Source organism: Sorex araneus, chromosome 3 (assembly GCF_027595985.1).
Source record: "Sorex araneus isolate mSorAra2 chromosome 3, mSorAra2.pri, whole genome shotgun sequence".
Lineage (NCBI taxonomy): Eukaryota > Metazoa > Chordata > Mammalia > Eulipotyphla > Soricidae > Sorex > Sorex araneus.
This window is the reverse complement of record NC_073304.1, coordinates 20,481,829-20,503,998: the sequence shown is the minus strand read 5'-3', so window position 1 is coordinate 20,503,998 and position 22,170 is coordinate 20,481,829. Positions and strand designations below refer to the sequence as shown.

General features: G+C 38.6%; 1 protein-coding gene across 1 annotated transcript in view; it reads right to left on the bottom strand.

Annotated features, from left to right (window-relative positions):
- CEP128 (centrosomal protein 128) overlaps positions 1 to 22,170 on the bottom strand; it is a 465,435-nt gene that overhangs the window by 349,189 nt on the left and 94,076 nt on the right. Inside the window, exons 10-13 of the mRNA XM_004610293.2 lie at positions 19,058 to 19,144; positions 16,288 to 16,362; positions 13,980 to 14,112; positions 10,454 to 10,605 (exon numbers count right to left, since the gene is read on the bottom strand). Coding sequence (XP_004610350.2) covers positions 10,454 to 10,605; positions 13,980 to 14,112; positions 16,288 to 16,362; positions 19,058 to 19,144 — 447 coding nt within the window. The remainder of the gene's footprint in view (positions 1 to 10,453; positions 10,606 to 13,979; positions 14,113 to 16,287; positions 16,363 to 19,057; positions 19,145 to 22,170) is intronic.

The window sequence follows — 22,170 nt, the reverse complement described above, 5'->3', positions numbered from 1 at the left end:
TGGCATATCGAATATGCCACAGGTAGCTTGCCAGGCTTTGCCTTGCGGGCAGGATACTCTCGGTAGTTTGCCGGGTTTTCTGAGAGGGACGGAGGGATCAAACCCAGGGTAGGCCGCATGCAAGGCAAACACCCTACCCGCTAGTCAATTAAACTAAGTAGGCAAGGAAATAGACAGAAAAAAGAAAATTAAAGATCCAGATGAGAAAAGAAGTAAAACTCTTACTGGTGGCAGAATATGTAGAGGAAACCCTAAAGAACACACAAAATTACTAGATATAATGAGTGTAGTACAGTGATTGGACAATAAATCAATATCCAAGATTTGGTTGCGTTTCTATACGAAATGAGTTAAACAGAGTCCCACAAACATCCCACAGTAGTTAACATGTAAATAGGCTCAGATTTACAGGTTCATGACTCATGTCAGGAGAGATGCAAGCCAGGCTGCAAAAATTCATGGGGACACGGGTCTGGTCTTCTGACTGAAAACTCTAGGCCATCCTGGGGCAATTGTCCAAGTTCTACAGATCCTAGAGCTCCTGGAGGGTCACCTCCAAATTTCACAATACTGACATCCCAGTAGGAGCACACCAAAGTAGATGAAAAAGTAGCGTAGAAGTCAATGAAGCTCAATAGACAAAACAGTAACACTAGCAAGGATCAACTAGCAACAAAAAAACTTTTCCCTGAGAAAAGAACTTAATAACCCCAAGGTGAGAGATAATAATGTTCACAAATTTTCTTTCACTAAAATATTTTTGATAATTCCATTAGCATTTAGTTGTAACAAGCAATCACTGTATCACTGTCACTGTCATCCTGTTGCTCATCGATTGCTTTGAGAGGGCGCCAGTAATGTCTCCATTTGTCCCTGTAGCGTGCTAGTGTAGCCCAATGGCTTCTGCTTGTTACTGTTTTTGGCATATCAAATATGTCACGGGTAGCTTGCCAGGCTCTTCCGTGTGGGCAGGATATCCTCGGTAGCTTGCCCGGCTCTCTGAGAGGTATGGAAAATGAGTAAGGAGTGTCTTATGATTTGTCGAGCGGCCGCTTTCTCGACCGGTGGTCCAAGAATATATTCACTTCTATGTGAAGCTCGGCCCGAGCTTCCCACAAGCTCATAACAAGCAATAAGAAATAAATTATTTTGTGTCTGCTAAGGGGTTAGGCCTGGAAGATGGGGTGTGAGAGTTACAAACAACTTTGTAAATCAGGGTTTAAGTAGGGCATATTTTTAAAAAGAGTTAAAAAGACATGGAGAATGCATTCCCATTTACAACTTCATCCAAAAGGTTTGTTTTTAAAGACATTTTCTATTAGAGAACTGCAGATCAAAACCACAATCACCTTGTGAGAATGGCCTATATATAAATAAGCAAATGTTGGCAAGGATTTGGAGACTAAGGAATCCTTGGTACACAACTGATGGAAATGTGAGTTGGCTCAGTCTTAAAAAAAAAAAAAGCAACAGTTTAGAGATTCTTTAAAAGAAAGAAAAATGGAAGCCTGGAGAGATCATACAAGGGTTAAGGGACTCGCCTTGGCATGGCTTCGCCCCCAGCACCACAGACGGTTCCCAGAGCACCGCCAGAGAGAACTTCTGAGCACAGTCAGAAGTAAAACTTGAGAACTGCTGCATGTGGCCCCAAGTCCATCCCCACTGGAAAAAAAGACCATATGATCTAGTAACACCACTCTTAGGTATTTATCTGAGGATTTGAAGACAGTTATTTCCATTGATTTAGTAGATTTCTTTTTTAAAAGAAGAGGGGCTATTATTTATTTTTACAACAGTACCATTATTTTCATCTTGTTTTCTGCTTAAACTTTAACTTCATAGCATTGTAGCACTGTCATCCTGTTGCTCATCGATTTGCTCGAGCGGGTACCAGTAACATCTCCATTGTGAGACTTCTTGTTACTGTTTTTGGCATATCGAATACACCATGGGTAGCTTGCCAGGCTCTGCCATGTGGGCAGGATACTCTCAGTAGCTTGCCAGGCTCTCCGAGAGGGGCGGAAGAATTGCCTAAAATGTTAAATCTATTTATAGCTAATGTTATAGTTACTTCATTAATCTATGATGAATGTAAGTTCCTCTCATTCTCTTCAGCTGACATACGTACACAGATAAACATATATACATCAACCTATACATACAAAAAGACAGGAATCTAAAGATCTATAATTTCTATGCCTGGCAAGCTACTTGTGCGTATTGGATATGCCAAAAACAGTAACAATAAGTCTCTCAATGAGAGATATTACTGGTGCCTGCTCGAACAAATTGATGAGCAACAGGATGACAGACAGACAGACAGACAGTATACAATTAACATAATTGGGCCAGAGCAATAGTGCCACAGGTAGGGTATCTGCCTTGCACACAGCGGACCTGGGATCAATCCAGGAGTGATTCCCGAATGAAAAGCCAGGTTTAACCCCTGAGCATCGCCTGGTGTGGCCCCAAAACAAAATGAAACAAACAAAATTAAGGTATAATGATTTCAGAAATTAAGAAACTTAAAATGAATATTTGATTGTCTTGTACCACACTCAAATGATAAACTACAAAAATATCAGATGGCTCAAAGGCAAAAAGAACATATTCCATTCATTTCCACTCTGGCTTTGTGAAATATTCATGCTAGTCACAGAGCTACAGAAAATAGAAAACTGCCTTTCTTCACCATTCCTGAAATTCCTGTTTTTCCACATAGATGAAAGATTCTAGAATTAAACCAAACTCCCATTAAGTGAAAAGTATATTTACTGCTCATAGATTTTTTTGGTAGTACACAATAGTAATACTTATAAAGAACTCAGAGTACAGAAACTAAGAAATTTGCCTCAATGTCAAAGTAACTTTGGTCAATAATAGATATTCCTCATTCCATTTGTTTTCACAACTTTAACCTCTGTGAAATTTTATCACCAATGTGTATTTCATTCATACTATAATCTGTTATTATGTAATTAGTTATCACTCAAAAATACCTTAATTTGTATGCATGCACTTGAATAAGGAGGGAATTATTAAGAATTTTTTAAAAAGAAGTATGGAGGAAGCCAAGAGTGGTAACTAAGACCTCTAAGACCACTGGTCTCTGAAACATTAAAGTAGCATAGAAGGGGCACAACTGCAAAGCAAAGTGGCCAGCTTCACATAAGAAATGCAAGAATCACAGGACTGTATCCTAAAAGCATGGTTAAAGAGGAACAATGGCTGTTTCTACATATTATTCATCAAACACAAACTATCATTTCTGCTTTCTATTACCTCTCTCCTTCTAAAAGTAAATTCTGGCATTCAAGTCCCAAGGTTTTGCTAATGAATAATCAAATCATGTCAGTTGTCACTCAATTATCACTTTCAACATTTAATCTAAATGATGTGCAGCACCTTGTTTTTTTCTTTCTTTGAAGTTCTTCATTGAATTTAAAAGTCAAATTTTTTTTTTCAAGAAGAGTAAGTTGATGGAAGATGGAGGCTGAGATTAAATCAGGGGGAATCATTGATCAAGGATGCTTGGAATTCTTATGAATACAAATAGCCCATCAAGGTTAATGAGGTTCAGCCTAAGTTTAGATGAGAAAAATGCACTTCCTGTTTTTTTTATGCAGTTACAGATATAAGGTCTAGGGTCCAATTTGCAAGGTAAATTATGCAAACTCAAATGCAGTTTTCCTTTTTCTTTTACAAGTTATATTCACTTGTTTTTCCCAGTTCAAGAACAGCTGCTTAAAATACACATTCCAGATTACCAAAAATTAACACAATTAATGAGAAGGAGCAAATGTCCATTTAAAAAATCTTTCAGAATTAATGTGTTTTTAAGGAATGACAGAAAAATAAATAGTTACCTTTCAAAAATATCAGAGCAGCAGATGGTTCAATGGACTCAGAAAAATGCTTTGCTTGCTGAAGGCCCAAGTGTGGTCTCTGGAACTGCCTAAGTCTCCCTCCCCTCACACCGCCATACCCCCAGCAATGCCAGGAGTAACTTCTCAAAGACAGAGCTGGAAGTAGTCCCTGAGCACCTCTGGATGTGCCCTTCCAAAAATAACAAACATAATCATCATAAACATAATCATCATAGTCATCTTACAATGCATTATTTCAATTAAAAAATACTGAATAGCTAATATAAGATATGAATTATCAGGGGACACACAGAGATAAAGAGATAATACCTAGTTCTTAACTCGCACTCTTATGATCTAAAAAGAAATGGGTCTTTTTACTCATAAAAGGTTCCAAATTACCATATTTCAATTACAACATCAGTGAATAGCCAAGAGCAAAATCTGAGCATAGTAGCACATCGAAAGTAGATGATGCAAATAAAAGGCTAGGCAGAGGTAGACTAGAATATTCTACAGGTAGCAGGGGGGCAGGAGTGGTTGTCAACATGGACCAGGAAAGACACTATCTCCGCTATGCCAAACTTGCCCACAGGCATGGTGTCCCTTTGAAATGAAGGCAATCCTTAGACAAGGACACCCTCTGAGATGCAGGAGAAGACCCAGAGATTCTGTAAGCTGCCAACAGCTCTGCCTGAGATGTGATTCCTTTCTTTTACTTTATGGAACACATTCTCCAATTTGGAAATTTGTCCATATTTTCTGCCTGGGGTGTGCACCTGGTCCTCTACACTGTGTAGTAGCCCACATTCTCTCGAGTGCCTAACTCTTTTTCTCTCCTCTCATATTTCCCAAATAAACTTATATTACTTCACAATTTTTTCCTTACTGGAATTCTCATACAAGAGGAACTCAGGTGCAACCTGAAGACTACCTCATGGGGCTGGGAAGACACAAGCCTCTCTGCCAGAAGGGTGCGTCTAGTCTAGCAGACTTGAGCCCTTCTCAGCCTCCAGGCACTTCCTGGGTGACCCAGGTAGGTGAAAAGGAAGATAAGTAAACTCCCTTCTCAAAGCTACTCTCTCTCTACCCACTTCACCTAAGTCACCTGCCACAAAAAGGAAGACAGAATCTGATGAGGTAGAAAGCATCTCGCCAATGCTGAGAGGAGCCTTGTCCACATCATAAACAAGCAGACCTTTCAGACCCCTTTATTCTCTGGTTCATAAAATTTCCTGATAACTAATTAAATTTCTCAAATTCCCCGTATAGAAAATTGAGATACTAGTGCACTGTGGAGAATGACGTAGAGACCTCCAAAGCTGGTGCAAAAAGAAATGAAGAAGTCAATTCAACATTAAAAGTCAACAAGGACCCACATTCTCCGGGCCACCACCAGGTAAATTCACTGGCCCTGTGTCTCAGACTCGACTAATCATCTAAGATGAGATGCAAGCCAAGTCACTAAAATTCACAGGTACGTCAATCTTCCAGACGAAAAGTCTGGGGACCCTTGCAAGGAGGACAGGCCAAGTGCCACCCTGCAGCCTCATCCACACCCCACAGCTGCCGCCATGCCAAATGCCCACATTTACTGCTCTGCAACTAATCTCTGCGGAGATGCAAATCGATGGCAACTCAGGTACACTGGTTTTCAGGCTGCAAACTCTGGGGTCTTCTCACAGTGGTGGCAGGCAGCATCCCCCTGACTCTCTTCCTCATTGATCCAGAAACCCCAGCGGCCACCCCATCCCACATTTGCCTCCATGTAAACTTATCGGCCAAGTTCTACAGGTCCTGAAATTCCTGAAGTATGCGGCCACAAACGAGGTAACACCAAACTGCACAAAACTGACATCTCAGTAGGAGCACACCACATTAAATGGGGAAGTAAATGGACAAGCCAATGAAGCCCAATAAGCAAAAACAATAGCATAGAAAGCTCAACTAGCAACAAACAGATTAATAAACTCTCAGACAAGGACTTAATGACCCCCAAAGTGAGATATAACAATGTTCACAAATTTTCTTTCACCGAAATATTTTTTGATGATTCCATTAGTCATTTAGTTTTAACGAACAATAAGGAGATACTGTTTTGTTCCTGCTAAGGTGCAGGCTTGGAAGGTGGGTAGAAAACCGGAGACAGTGGTGGACAGAATCCAGTCACAAGGATGGTGGGATGTGTTGGGACACTGAATGCCCAAAATAATCGTATTATGAATAACTTTGTAAACTACAGTGTTTAAAGAAAAAAGGTGTGTGAAAATAAAATAAAAACCAACAAATTCTTCTGGGCAGGGGCTGCTGTCCCTATCTTGTCATTCCTCCAAAAGCCAAAAAAATAAGAACAGGTTGAACTCTTATTTAAAACAGCTTTAAACTCTTATGTAGAAAGTGTGGCTTAGGTAAGCAGATAAGAGTTAGTGTGCCTTATGGGACCAGCCCACTTAGAAATTTATCACTCTGATACCCACCCACCAGTCTAAAACCCCTCCTTTCTGAAAATATGCTTCTGTATTCTCTTTTCCAATCAAAATTGCCTCTAGTGACCTTATAAACAAGATGGCTACTTTGAGAACATACGCAACAATACTCCAACCCACTGGTTTCTTGCCAATAACACTATTCCTCCATTTTTCTCTATATCTCAGGGAATAAGACCTTCATAGTAATATCTTCATGAGACCCACTTTAAGTAACAAATTAGTGTTCCTCCTTGCATTTTTACAAATAGAACACATTTCCTAGGTCACATTAGCTATCAGACTCAAGATATTTTAAGTCTCAGGACCAAAGCGATATATAGTAGGTAGGGTGTCTCCCTTGCACACAACCAACCCAGGCTCCATCTCTGGGACCCCGTATGGTCCCCCCAGCCTGTCAGGAGTGATGCCTGAGGAAAGAGCCAGGAGTAAGCAAGCCCTGAGCATTTCTGGATATATCCCAAAAATGAAGCAACAACAACAAATATTTTTACTCTTTTTAAATATTGTAAATCACACAGAGAGTCTGGGGCAGGAGGCGGGGGGTGGGGGGAAGAACTTAAGGCACCTAATAGTTGGGGGGGGGGGGGTTAGGGGAAACTTCTCCCATGTTGGGAAATATTGTCCAAACTGCTGAAGCAATGCTTAGGGGATCCGGGGACTACGCCTGCTATACTCAGTACCAGTCACTCGGTGCTTGGGCCCCACAGTGCAGCAGTGCTCAGGATGCTGGTGCACGGGGCAGGTGGGGGCAGAGGGTGTAAGGGGAGGTACATGTAGTCCCTGGGATCAAACTTAGGGTCTTGCACATGGAAGCGTGCACTCCAGCCTTTGACCTATCTTTCCAGCCCAGAAATATGATCTTTAAAGAAATATGCTTTTAAAAAGAAAACATGCAGATGAATATAAAGGAAGGATTCTTAACTTTTTTCCAACCCTGGACCCCTTTCTACCTTGTTTCCTTCTTGTGGGTTCTTCGACATACCCCATCCCATCCCCAAATTGTTCTACCAGCTGACCTGAATCCTTAGTGTCAAATAGGGATTCATGAACTTTATCTTTGCCCTCCTTAGAACAGTCTGAGGCCCACAAGAAGCCCTGTGGCCCATAATTGAGAAACGTTGATTAAAAGTGTGGTGGAACCACCATAAGAACATCAGTGATGTGCTCAAAAGGATGGGATGGCTTAGGAACAAAGAACGTCACTTGCAAGTGATAATGCAAAAAGTGTTCAGAGAGAAAAAGATGAGGATTCCTACAAAAAGTAGCTATTATAGAAAAAGTGAACAACTGAAATAAGGACCAAACAATGGACATTAAAAAGGAAGTTCAAAAGAAATCATTAATTTTACAATACTACAAATTAATTTCTATGGAAGAGTTGGTAGAAAATGGAGATAGGGCTGGAGCAACAGTACCAGGGATAAAGGTTACTGCAGGCAGTAACTTTGCTGGAACCCTGTCTTGTTCCCTGACACTGCATACGGTCCCCATAGCACGATCGGGAGTGACCTCTGAACACAGAACCAGCAGTAGGCCCTGAACAGCAGTGGGAGGGAGGGAGGGAGGGAGGGAGGGAGAGAGGGAGGAAAAAAGGAAGGAAGGAAGGAAGGAAGGAAGGAAGGAAGGAAGGAAGGAAGGAAGGAAGGAAGGAAGGAAGGAAGGAAGGAAGGAAGGAGGGAGGAAGGAGAGAGGGAGGAAAGGGAGGGAGGGAGGGAGGGAAGGAGAGGGAGTCTGATCCCGAGCACCACATAAAGTCCCCTGAGCACCACCAGGAATGACTCCTGAGCACAGGGCCAGGAGTAAGCCCTGAAGCATTGTCAGGTGTTTCCATCCCCCACCCATGCAAAATAAAAAAAAAATACAACAAAAGAAAAATAGGTGATAACTTTATATCAATTTATTTTCTGTTAGCTATTAAAAATGGAGCATTTTCAACCATCTCATGAAGTCTACACTAAATGTCAGATGATCTCTATAAAGTATAAAAAATAACATAAAACAGTATGCTTAAAATCATAAGAAAGTCTGGTAAATTGTCATTTCTTCCAGGCATAAACAACGTATTTTTGTGATATCTTTTTCAGTGGCATCTAGGGAAAAACAGTTCACTATCCAAAAATAAACTTGATCTCACACATAAAACAAATTCAAAGAAATTTCTGCAGCAATTTTATAATGTTACCTTCACAGGGATAGGAAATATGACACTAGGGATTTGCTCTTTGCTGTCACCTGAACCTAGAACAGTGTCTGTTATGTAATAGATAGTTAGTAGGTACTTGATGTGTAAATGTTCAACCTCCCAACCCAATTGCCTTTCATACCAAACCTGTACAATTCAAACTAACACAAGAGAACAACTCTTCCCCTAATACTTGTGAAAATAGGTTGGGGAAGGGGGGGAAAGACCCTTCATAGGAGACTCTAATGACAGCATTATTAGGTTACTTAAAAAGTCATTGCTCAGCCTACATACTTGAGATCAGGAGGGGTCTGAGGGAGAGTCTCACCTGTTGATGTCCAGGGCTTACTCTGCTATGGACTCAGAGGTCACTCCTGAAGGTGCTCCCCAGCCCGTGAGTGGCGCTGGGGATCAAATCAGAGTCAGCCACTTACAAGGCAAAGGTCTTGGGGCTGGACAGATAGTACAAGCAGGTGAGGCACTTGCCTTGCATGAGGTCAGCCTCGGTTCCATCCCCAGCACCCTATATGGTCCTCAAACCCCACCAGGAATCATCCCTGAGCACAGAGTAAAGAGTGAACGTTGAGCACAGCCAGTGTGGCCCAAAAATCAAAACCAAAATTTTAAAAAGGTAAGGCCCTAAACCCCTGTACTATCTCTCTGGTCTCCATATATCTGAGATTTTTTTTTTTTTTAATGGTTCTCAGTGATAAATCAATGGGGGAACGAGGGAAGGCAGGACAGAGGGAGGCAGGCAGTGAAAGAAGTAAGACAGGCTAACATGAGCAGATAAGCAGTTTAACACAGGAATTTTTATACCTTTGATATTTATACTTATAGATTATTTTAAATACCTAAGCAAAATGATCATATCTTAATACTTCTGTCAATAAGATCAAGCGCTAAAAAAAACAACCATAAAGAAAAAACATTAAAAGTCCCATAATTACCATTGTTCTAAGACTATTTCTCTTAAGTATTTATTAAATAAGTCTTTATAAGCAGAGGGCTATGCAAAATGTATGTCAGTTTTTATTATCTTTGTTATCTGAATCTGGACTAAATCTAAAATACATTTCTATTGACAAGCTGACAAGATGAAAGAGAAACCCGGATGGGGAGACTTTAAATATTTCCCTTGGATTACAGTATGTTAGGTGCTTTTAACATAAATTTTCTACCTTTCATTATAATTTAGCAAACTCCTCAAATGTGTCAACTTATTACAATTAGAAAATAATTTCGCTAATAAAAACAGATACAGCGGAGGACAGATACATATCTATTTCTAAGTGGCATCTCTGTTTGATCTCATTTGCATAATTATAATTGGAATTAAGCCATTTCCTTTTTGTGCAGTTCTTCCCTTTGATTTTCAAAAATTTCTGATAATTATCCCATCTTCACCAGATAAAAGGCAGAAGGAACCGGTAGCTGCCTACTTATACTTCATTCATGATTACCACATCATTCATGATTACTACACAACTCCAAGTTCTACATTAACATGCAGACATCACAGTTCTACCTCGGAGCAGTGACAGATTGGAAAACCTTTATGATACCCAAAAAGAAATATCAGTAAGCCCTTTTTTTCTGTGCCTTCAACCTATTTCACCCCCAAAATAAACGGCAACTCACTGCACCTTCAGAGGAGAAAGATCCCTTTTGCCTATGACAAGGGCTAAATTGCAACTAGGAATATTTCCAGGCTTAACTGGTACAGGCTCTGAGATGCAAGTGAAAGAGAAATGAACCTACAGAAATTCCTATAATCAGTCACCTACATAAGTTGACACTCTGTATAAACAAACAAGGTGAGCGACGATCATCATCTTGATATTAAAATTTCAGTAAGCAATTCCACGAAACAAAATTGAATTACTTTAAATATGGCTGAAAGCTAGCAAAGTCACCTCTATTTGTGCTGCCAAATGTGCTTTCTCCCGGTCTTTTCGCTCCATGCACCGCTTCATTTCCTCTAACTCGGATGCCATTGCATTGAAGCTCAGCTGCACCTTCAGATCTGACATCTGCTTCTCCAGATCCTCTTTTCCCCACTCAGTTCCTTAAGAGAGAAAATGGAAAGTTTGATTGTTATTCTTTATTCACAGGAGCATGTACTTTCTTTTCAACTGGTGCAAAACTTTGACACTTTGCTCTTCCAGCAAATACGAGAGCGAATGAATAGCCAACTTTTTCAGAATTTGCTGGTTTAGAGTTTCCAATCTCGAACAGTTTTCTACAGCACCTCCGCTGTGCTGTCATCCGATATCATGCCACATTAATGAGATGTGATTTACCTGATTTCTGGTAAAACTTATTTCAGAAAAGTTCTACACTTTTTTTTAATGTTAACTATTTTTTATAATGCTTTCATTTTCTTGACAAAAGACTTGCATAATTATATAACATATTGCATTCTTATTCTTTATATAGACACATGCTTTACGATGACATCACAACATATTATTAAAAAACTAATTTTATGATTCTAACTTAAATAAGTTCAACATAAAACCATTTATTCTCATATAAATTTATGAAACTTTTAAATATCTCCATGAGTTATATCTAATATTAGTTTTTTATACATTAATAAAATTACCATACTGCACTCAAACACAAAAATATTTCATTTTTCTCTCCAGTTCTTTTCTCTTGCCTCTCACATGTACATTGTAAACAATTACAAAGGCTCGTGCATGGGAGGGGGTGACACAATGATGTGTCGTGTTGTTCTGTTGTCTGCGGGCATCCGGGGCAGTTCTCTCTCGCATGTGCCACTCGCGTTCGGTATTCTTGAGCCACTGTGTATGGACCAGATCGGGACGGCTCCTCCTTGTGCTCTGCTTCTGTGTCTACACTTTTTTTTTTAATTTAACATTTTACATCTCTATTGTAACTATGTTAATCAGCCCTACTTTGGTGAGAAAGTGAGATAGGAAAATTCTAAACAATGCTAAGATTTCGAGATTAGATGGAAAATTTCACCAAGCAAAGTAGACAGAATTGGGAAGATAGTTCAGAGAAAAGAAACTGTATTAGACACAAGGACACAAAACTGAATTGAATATTCAGATAATGACACAATAGCTTCATGTTTAAAGCTAACATAAATGAGAGGAAAAAGAGGAAAGTCAGCAAAGTTTATCCATTATTAGGAGACTTAGAAACTACCCTAATGATCAGGAATTACCACCCATCTTCTATAAAAGGAAGGACAATAAATATTTTGACCACATGATTTCTGTCACACAGTACTCAATTCTACCATTGTAAAGTTGCAATCTTGACAGTGAGTAAATCTGTGAGAATAACTATCCCACCAAAGTGTATATGCAAAAAATAGCACTCAGAATTTGATCGAGATCTGTTCTTTGCATCTGTTAGGTGTCCAACCTAGGTTTAGTTGTTTGCTAATTTGTATTTACTCATTATCCAAAATGAGTAGTAGCATAATGTCTTGTAAACAGAGAGAGCGCAATAAATCATGAGAGACTGTCATTAAGTGAGGGACGTGGGCCGAGAGCCAGGACAGGAATTAAGGAGTGTGCCTTGTATGTGGAAAACTTGGGCTCAATTCCCTGCATCACAGGTGGTCCCCTGAGCATCACAGGTCCAGTCCTCGAGGCCCCCAAACACCATGCCTTGGGTAGTCTGGGTAGGCCCCAGCACAGACAGCTCAAGCAATACCACATGCACATCTGCAGACTCAGCTGAAGATTGCCAAAAAGGGCCCCCAAGAATCCTGAACACCTTTTGGGAGACACCACCACCCCTGAAAAAAAAAAATCAGAGTAACTGATTTTTTGAAGGACTTGTGTCTAAGAAGGATCTCTCTAGGGCCCGGAGCCATAGCATAGCAGATAGGGTTCTTGCCTTGCACCAATTCTTCCAGTGGAAGAATTCCAAGGAGGAAATAAACAAGAGATTTGTTCGAGCAGGCACCAGTAACGTCTCTCATTGAGAGACTTATTGTTACTGTTTTTGACATATCCAATATGCACGGGTAGCTTGCCAGGCTCTGGCGTGCCGGCTCGGTACTCTCAGTAGCCTGCCCGGCTCTCTGAGCGGGACGGAGGAATCGAACTCGGGTCAGCTGCATGAAAGGCAAATGCCCAACCACTGTGCTATTGCTTATTACTAATCGATGAACAATGGGTGACAGTGCTACAGTGCTACTTATATTACTTAAAGCATTCTACACAAGAAGTGACAATTATAGTCACAGACTGGCTGTATTTGTTCCTCTGCCAACTGCAAAAATAACTTTCACATCTGCTTTTAAAATTGACTTTGTGGTTCGCTAGCGGTCTTCTCAGTCAAATTCAAAGAAATTGTCTCAGTGCTGGGGGAGGCAATGCTATGTGAGGAATCAAACTTGACCTCCACAAGCAAGACATGGGTGTCGATCCTTTGAACAACCTCCCAGCCCCAGGAAGGAATATTTCACAGAACTAACATACTCTTACTACCTGATACAGCAAACATAATCTATAGTATTTATCTTTACTCATAACTGCTTAACTTGGAAGCAACCCAAAGTGACACACAGGTGTACAATACATGGTATAGCTCTAGAATATGTTCAAAGCTTTACAATTTTTAAAAAAGCACTTAATTATAGAAATACCTGAAAGACTGTTAAAGGTATTATTACTAAGTGAAAAAAAGAAATTCTAATCTGCAAATGATACAAGCTCTGTGATTCCAACTACACAAGATCCTATGTAGGGGAAGACTAAGAAGACAGTAAAAAATATCAGTGGTTACTGAAAAAGGTGGGGGAGGCAGTGGGAGAGTGATAAATCAGCAGGACACAGAATTCTTAGGGTACTGAAGTTATAATGGTGGATACAAAATTACTGCGTATTTCTTCAATCCTATGAATGCATTACTACAAAAATCATCCAAGTGGATTTTGTCTAACAATGACATATCTATATCTATCTGTATCTGTCGTTAGTTATAACAAATATACTATTCTAACTGGGGGAAATTGATAATGAGAGAGACTGTGCATGAGAGCAGAGTGTATACCAGAAATCTTTGTGCTCAACTTGATTGATATTGTGGTGAACAAAATTTTGAAAATTGGGGCCAGAGCGATAACACAGTGGGTAAGGCATTTGCCTTGCACGCGGCCAACCCGGGTTCGATCCTCGGCATCCCATATGGTCCTCCAAGCACCACCAGGAGTAATTCCTGAGTGCAAAGCCAGGAGTAACCCCTGAGCATCGCTGGGTGTGACCCAAAAAGAAAAAAAATTAAAAATTAAGCCTGTTATGAGAAGTTGAATGCTAAATAAAGCATAACTAACTTTGGAAAAGCCTTGTAATAGACTAAGAAATCGGCATAAAATCTAAGGAATGCAATGCTAAGATGGAAAGACTTTAAAAAGTGCTCAAATACCCACACATTTATAAATCAGAATTATACCTCTCCTAAACCTCCGGTCATCTCCACGTGCATCCTGATGGTCTGACTGTTGCTTGGAAATATGAGGAACTTGAGGCTGTAACCCTTTCTGATCACCTTCTGCTCTCAGAAGTTGCATACGAAGTTCTTCTACCTAAACACATTGTCAAAAATGAGACTTTTCTCAGTTATGAAAGCAGGAAAATAATAACAGATTATTTTCCCAGTGTCATTCCCAAGTACTTCTATTGAGCTAGTATAAACAAAACTTAAAGCCAAATCAATCTCTTTGCGTGCCAAACACAGCATGGAAGTCCCCTGCTCCATTTCTTATTACTTTCATTCCTTCCACAATAATTGTCTTTTCCCATAGTGTCCACAGTGGCATGAAAATGTGGCCTTTACTTATACCAAAAAAAAAAATCTAGTTTGATTTCAGTGTGCTCCACTAATATTCATCCTAAGCACCTTCAATTAAATACTATATTTTTAGTATTTTTCACTTAATTTCTCTCATGTAAACATGGTTGGTGAATTCAAGTGCGGTGATCAAGATCTAGAATATTTTTATGCCAAAATACTGCTCAAAACTATACATGTGCTGTTGAATGAACCATAAACTTCTTAAAGTCAGGGACCATTTTATTCATCTCTGTCTTTTTTTAGAGACTAGCAAATTGCCCATCACACAGGTATGTTCCCAGTTACCAGTAAAAAATTTGAAATTGACAAAAAGCTTCATATAAAGTCACAATGACAACCTAAAACAGCCATACTTTGCTTTCAGTCAGAAACGTAGTACAGGTGTAAGGTGCTTGCCTTGCATGATACTGACCCAGTTCAATTCCTGGCACTATATGTGGTCCCTGAGTGCCACCAAAAGTGACTCCTGGAATAAGCTCTACTACTGCTGAGTGTGGCCCAAAAACAAAGAAAAAGAAAGAAAAGGAAAGAAAAAGGAACATGAAAAGGAAAATAAAAGAAAGAAACAGAAATATCTTGCTTCTAAAAGTAAAATCAAAAAGGAAAAATCGAAGTTCAAAAAGATAAAATTTTAAAAAGAACAGAACAGAATGCGAAAATAAGCTTCCATCAAATATAAATTCTTCCAACATTAGTTTCAGGTAACCACTATCTGCCAATTAATGACTATCTTTTTGTTTTGCAAAACAGGTGCTAAGATATATTTCAGCACTAATTGTCAAAAGGTAATACTGCTTCTAAACATATACAATGCCAAACATCTTTGCCTACTGAGCCAATTATTATGCAGTGAGTTATGTAACACACACCTCAAAACAGGAATATAAATGTTCAGTTTAAACACAGATAGTAAGGCTGTTTTAAAATACACATGCCCTTTTATCCAATGCATGTAAAATGTCCGTATAAACAACTGATCTTTAAATACCAGAAGCACCAAATTCCTATTAAGGGTTAATGGGATGTGAAATGTTGAGCTTTAAAATTAAGCTCTACCTTTCGTTATAAGGGGGCAGTAGCATCTTGAATATACAAATATAATTTTATGGAGGTATCTTCTGTGGCTCAGCATGTGGTCTATCTTGGAGAATGTTCCATGCACACTTGAGAAGAGTGTGTATTCAGCTTTTTGAGGATGAAGTGTCCTGCATGTGGAGGGATGGGTGTTTGATCATTGTGTGATTGTAACCCAAACATGAAAGCTTGTAACTATCTCATGGTGATTCAATAAAATTATAAAGACAGACTCAAAGTAACATGTGAAGATATTTTATTCCTTTATTCTCCTCCTTCATCTTTTAATGCCTCCTTGAAAATTAAACTCCTGGGAAAGTTTACACAAATGGGTCTTACATTTACACTGGTTAGTTAAGAGAGATAAGTCCAGGGCCATATAGTACAACAGTCAAGATGTTGCATTGGAGGCAGCGAATCTGGGTTCCATCCCTAGCCCTGCATGTGGTTCCCACAGGTTCTGACAGGAGTGATTCCCCTGAAAACAAGCCAGTAGTAGTCCCTGAGCACAGCTGCGCAAGACAAAAATAAAATACCAGTATAGATATAGAGATATAGATGTAGATGTAGATGGATAGATGTAGAGATAGAGATAGAGATATCCTACATCGAAGCAGCAATAGCAATCCACACTGCAACAAGAACTTGGGCTGCTGATATGTGTAACTTCTTTCTGTGAATCTTCTTGATGGGATTTCAAGTTCTGCTTATGTGTACATTCCTTAGGAAAAAAATTACTCAACCCAGGTTGTTCTCCATTCACAAATATATTCACAGAGACCCAATTCTAATTTTATTTAAAAGTAGATTATCAGAGTTTGCAGAGACTTACTTGTCGCAAAAGTGTCTCTCTGCTGCCTTCGGACTGATTCAATAACCTTCGCGATAGCTCCAATTCCTGTTCAAGCTAGAGTTGCAAACACAGATAAAGAAAATTGTGTAATGGGGCAGAAGACAACCAAATTATTATGGTCACAGATTAACCATAGAAAAGTAGAGAGTCTGGAGAAGATACCCAGAGCTAACATGAAAGGCTAGACACCTGGCTATAAACACACATTAATAGTTTCATTAAAATCATGTTATTGCAACTATAAAGTAAACCAGAGCTCAGGCGGTCTGGGAGTGAGTCCGGTCCATCTCAACTATGTCTGTTTACAGCTTCTCATCTCAGGCCTCCTTTCTGTCAACGCTAAAATAAGAATTTTTATATTAGACAGTCTCCACGATTCTTTCCAGTCCTTAATCATTTTAATCTAAGTTACATTGCATTTTTTTCCTTTAAATTAGTACTTGCAGTGTCAGAGAACTGAACTACAATAAAAATGTCAGTGACCTAATAACTCAATTTCTAGTATTACCAACATTATTAATATTTCTAAATTTTTCAACCATGTATGTTCAGAATAAGGATTTAAGACTACTTTGAAAATTGCTATTAGGTAAATATTCACACACAAAAAATGCCAGTCGGGGCTGGAGCGATAGCACAGTGGGTAAGGCATTTGCCTTGCACATGGCTGACCCGGGTTCAAAGCATTTGCCTTGCACATGGCTGACCCGGGTTCAAATCCCAGCATCCCATATGGTCCCCTGAGCAACACCAGGAGTAATTCCTGAGTGCAGAACCAGGAGTAACCCCTGTGCATTGCCAGGTGTGACCCAAAAAGCAAAAAAAAAAAAAAAAAAAAAATGCCAGTTAGGTGACCAAGTACCCATCAAAGTCTGAATGTGTTAGTTGACTTCAAATTGAAAAATATAATAGAATGGCAACACGTTTGTTAAAAATCCACAGCTCACATATACTAAGACAAGCCTGAATTTTGTAAAAATAAAATTCTGTAAGTAAAACCATGATTTATATTAAGATGTTAAGTGCTAAGATTTTAAATTATCCAATATTATCATTTCATCTGAAGAAACTGCCTATATACTAGTCCTCTAAAAATATGCACATGATAGTTATGAGGAATGTAGAAGAAAGCAGTAGATTGATGGAACAGTTCCATATTTTTATTGAGGTCATGATAACATGATTCTATAGGAGATAAAACTAGGGAGAACTATATATGCATAAACAAACTAAACAAATACATGTACATAAAGCTGATGAAAGCTGGAAAAAAAAAGTTCTATGAATTTTAAGGAGGTCAATTTCCTGGTCTGGATATGGGACATAAATTACAAAAAAAAAAAAAGTACCAATGAGGAAAGATGACTAAAGAATACACAGAATCTCTCTGTACATTATATTTTATAATGCCCTATGAACCCATAGCTATTTCAAAATAATCACAGAGGAACAATCAGAGAATCACAGAAACCATTCAAAAGTATTAACCCATTGTTTTATTAGCACAGTGGTTGGGCGTTCGCCTTTCATGTGGCCAACACGAGTTCGATTCCTCCACCCCTCTCGGAGAGCCCAGCAAGTTACCTAGAGTATCGAGCCCGTGCGGCAGAGCCTGGCAAGCTACCCATGTATATTGGATATGCCAAAAACAGTAACAAGTCTCTCAATGAGAGAAGCTACTGGTGCCTGCTCGAAAGAAGTCACACTTCAGTCATAACTACTTCAAAATTAAACCATGCTCATACCGGTCATGATTCCTCGATAATATCGCTGGTCTCAAATCCCAAAAGGTAAACCTGATGGCCTGACAGGTTGCTTACAGTCAAGGCATAAAAGCACTATGTAACTTGACATAGGTTGATTAAATAAAATATAGGCGGTTATGGCTGACAGAAGCAGTGATAAAGAACATTACATCTGAGCAACTTTTCACTTTACCTTAGGCTCATACTTAATTAGACTCATTTGAACATTGAGGCATACTTGTTTAATCCCTGAGACCTAAAGGCTTTGTAAGTTCACTAGTGTGCAGAGATTTTTCTTTCAGAACTGTATCTGTCATATATATATATATATACACATATATATATATCATCATCATCATTATCATCCCATTGATCATCGATTTTCTCAAGCGAACTCAGTACCATCTCCATTTATCCTAGCCCTGAGATTTTAGCAGTGTCTCTTTACTTGTTCTTCCCAAAGGTGCTGCATTGGAGGCTCTTTCAGGGTCAGGGGAATGAGACCCAGTATTGTTACTGGTTTTGGCATATGAATACGCCACGGGGATTTTGCCAGGCTCTCCCATGCGGGCAGGAAACTCTCTCTCGGTAGCTTGCCAGGTTCTATACATTTCAGAATAGATGATTTTTTTCAGAACTATTCCTCTCTTCTATAATGAAAACAATCTATCCAAAACACCCATCCTTAAACCAGCAGAGCTTTCCTTACCTAGCCTAAAGACCCAGCTTTCAGTATTCCCCTATAAGAAACACAATAGTTTACTCCCCTGTAGAAAAGGAAAGTGGGCAGGTGACAGGGTAGCTAACAGGTCGTCTTCAGAAAAGGGAAAGTGGCCAAGAGTGAGAAGCAGAGCATGGCAGAGCCTGAGCCAAGGGAGTCCTCATGAAAACATAAAGGCTTCACTGTGTTCTAACAGATCTCAGGGACACTTTTCAAGGCGTGCCGTGAAGATCACTGGCTCCAAACTGCATTACTCGTCAAAGGGTAACTTCCAAAATCTTACTTGACTCTTCTCGGTTTCAGTTTGTCTTAGCTTATTTTTCATGACTCCCTCATTCTCCTCTGCTCTAACTTCTTGCTTCTTCAATGCCTAGAATGAAAGATGAGGGGAAATATCTATTATTACAAAATACACATAAAACTAAAATATATTTCCAGGATTTATGAAGAAAAGGATGCTAAGATGGTTATGAGTTGTACAAAATCCATAAATGAATTACAACCTGCTCATTTATTCCAGTTCTTAAAAACTGCTGAAAGGATCAAATGCAAGCAATTTCCAAGTATTCAAAATTAATTTCCACTTAGCTTCATTTCTGTTTATCACCTTTGAAGTATTTTACTATATATTTAAGAACTTAGACCACTAATAGTTTTCTTGTAACAAAAATCAAAATATTGGTAATATTATTTATAATGATAAGAAATGTTATTTCTAATACTATAAATAATTGTAATAGAAAGATTCTTTCCATAGCAATATTGAAAATTATATGTTCAGCTATTCAGACATATCAAAAACAAGCTTACCAAGTTTTCCAAATTCTGAAAAACTTTCTCATCAAAGTTTAAGCATTTATCATTTCTAAATAATATTTTTTTCATAATACATAACTATTTAGTTCTTCAGATCATAGTTCACATAGAACAAAGTTACTTCATTCTATGTTACTTTCTATAATTTTCTCACTTAGGAAAGATAAATTTTTCTCACTTAGGAAAGATAAATTTAAAGAAACTGTAAAGGTGTTTTGTTTGTTTCTATAAGAAAAAAAGTATTAAGAAAAATTATATTTGAAACTACTTTTTAAAATATCCAAGAGACATTCCAATTTGTCTGTTTGTTTGCTTTAAGTTGACCTTCATAGAATTTAAACACAGAAAGGTGCCTGTGTAGAGCCATCCTTATGGAGAAAAGCCAAACTGCCAGGAGTTGTTCCCATTGATCTAGATTTTCACATAAGATTTAGTGCTCAATAGGAAAATGATTTTTCAACAAACAGAAAAATATATTAAAATTATAGTGATGCAGGTCATATTTAGTTTCACTAGTTTTCATATTTAACAAACATAAGTGCATTTATTATATGTCAAGCATTATGATACTAAAATAACTATATAAAATAAAAATGGCTTCTTAGCCATGAGATTATACTTCCCTATTCCTAATAGTAAAATAGCAAGTAAATTAAAAAGATAAAATAAGATAAAGATAAAAAAAAAATTCTGGTTTGAGTAATATACTATTATTTACTGTAACACTATTTACTATGTCATGGGATTTTTTATTACATATGGTAATTATATATATACACATAATACATGATTTTTGTTTTGTTTGTTCTGGGTCTACCCTGGCGGGGCTCAGGGCTTACTCTTTGATCTGTGCTCAGTGATCACTCCTGGAGGTGCTCGAGGGACCATATGTAGTGCTAAGGTCAAACCAGGGTCAGCTATAAGCAGGCAAACACCTCAACCCCTGTATTATCTCTCCAACCTCAAATACATAATTTAAACTTTATGATAGTGCCATAAATTTCTATTTAAACCTATTCTACCAAAGGTGAACTGAGTCACCGATTTTTGAATAAGTTGCCCAAAGTTATTCACCTAACTGACAGAGACAAGATGTAAACTCAGGGTTTAGCCTATAAGTCAATAGTCTTGTCTGTCCATGTTGAAGTAAAAATATCAATATTAAAATGAACTCTTTTGATATTTATATAGCACTAAATTTTACAATAAAAGAGAACTATTACTACAGAATTGTTACACTGATAAAACTAAAAGTTTAATGCTCTTGAGGTAATTATCACATAACTGAAATATTAGTTCTTTGGTACAGGTAGAATATTTATTTATTCCAATATAATATATTTAATAAAATACATTTATAATTTTTGCACAAAATAATCTTAGAAACTTGAAAATCAATGCTTTATATTTAATTTTTCCAAGCATGCTCAGTATTTCCCCATCTATTTTTGTATCACATCCCATTGTTCATCAATTTACTCAAGCAGGTGCCAGTAACGTCTCCATTCGTCCCAGCCCTGAGATTTTAGCAGACTCTCCTTACTCGTCTTTCCCAACGATTGGAGACTCTTTCAGGGTCAGAGGAATGAGACCTGTTATTGTTATCATTTTTGGCATATCGAATACACCACAGGGAGCTTGCCAGGGTCTGCCATGCAGGATGGATACTCTCAGTAGCTTGCAGGGTTACCTTGCTGGGATATATATATATATATATATGTATCCCTCTATGATTTTATGGAAAATGGATAGGGAGTGTCTTATGATATACAGAATATGTTCACTCATGCGTGAGGCTTGACCCGAGCATATGGAAAGCGTCCTGAAGAGTGTTGGCAGTTGGGTAGTGGAGGTCGGCTGCCAGGGCTGGGTCCCTTGGGGCAGGGAGGGCTCTCACCCACCCCCCTCTGGGGTACCCCGAGTGAAAACAGCCTGTTGCGGAGTCCAGTGGCATAGTTATGGGTATTAAAAAGATATGAAGAAGCTGACACATTTTCAATCATTTTATAAAATTTTGAATTATACTACTCTCAACATTATCAGTTAACTAATTTTTTTTAACTTACTCAGCTATCCATTCAACATTTTGTCATTCACTAAAAACTAGCCTGGACTTTCCAGGGAGAACAGGTTAGAGAGAATACTTCCTGGAATAGCTGATAAGTTTCATCAAACTATTAATAATCTCTACTTCCCCATTCAAGTTCCAAAACAGATGTCATTCCCAAACCAGGGTGCCGTGAAGGTTCACCTCTGCTCAGAGGTCATTTGAGGCCATAACCACTATCTAGCTAAGAGAATGGATCCCAAACACAGTAAAAGCACAGTAACCACTTTCCTCCAAAGACAAGCCAGAATTAGCCTTTCTAAACCCCATTATGTTCGTTTTTTCTTTAGAAAAAAAAAATTTCTGAATAAGTTTTCTCTTCTGTGTTTTTGGTTTTGTTTTTAGGGGGACTGGTTCTTCGTTTTTTCATTTGTTTGTTTTGGTGTGTGTGTCTGTGGTGGGGGGAGGGCGGGAGGGGGAGGAGTTGGTTGGGAGGCACCTGGGGCCACTTCCAGCCTTCCAGCTCTGTGCTT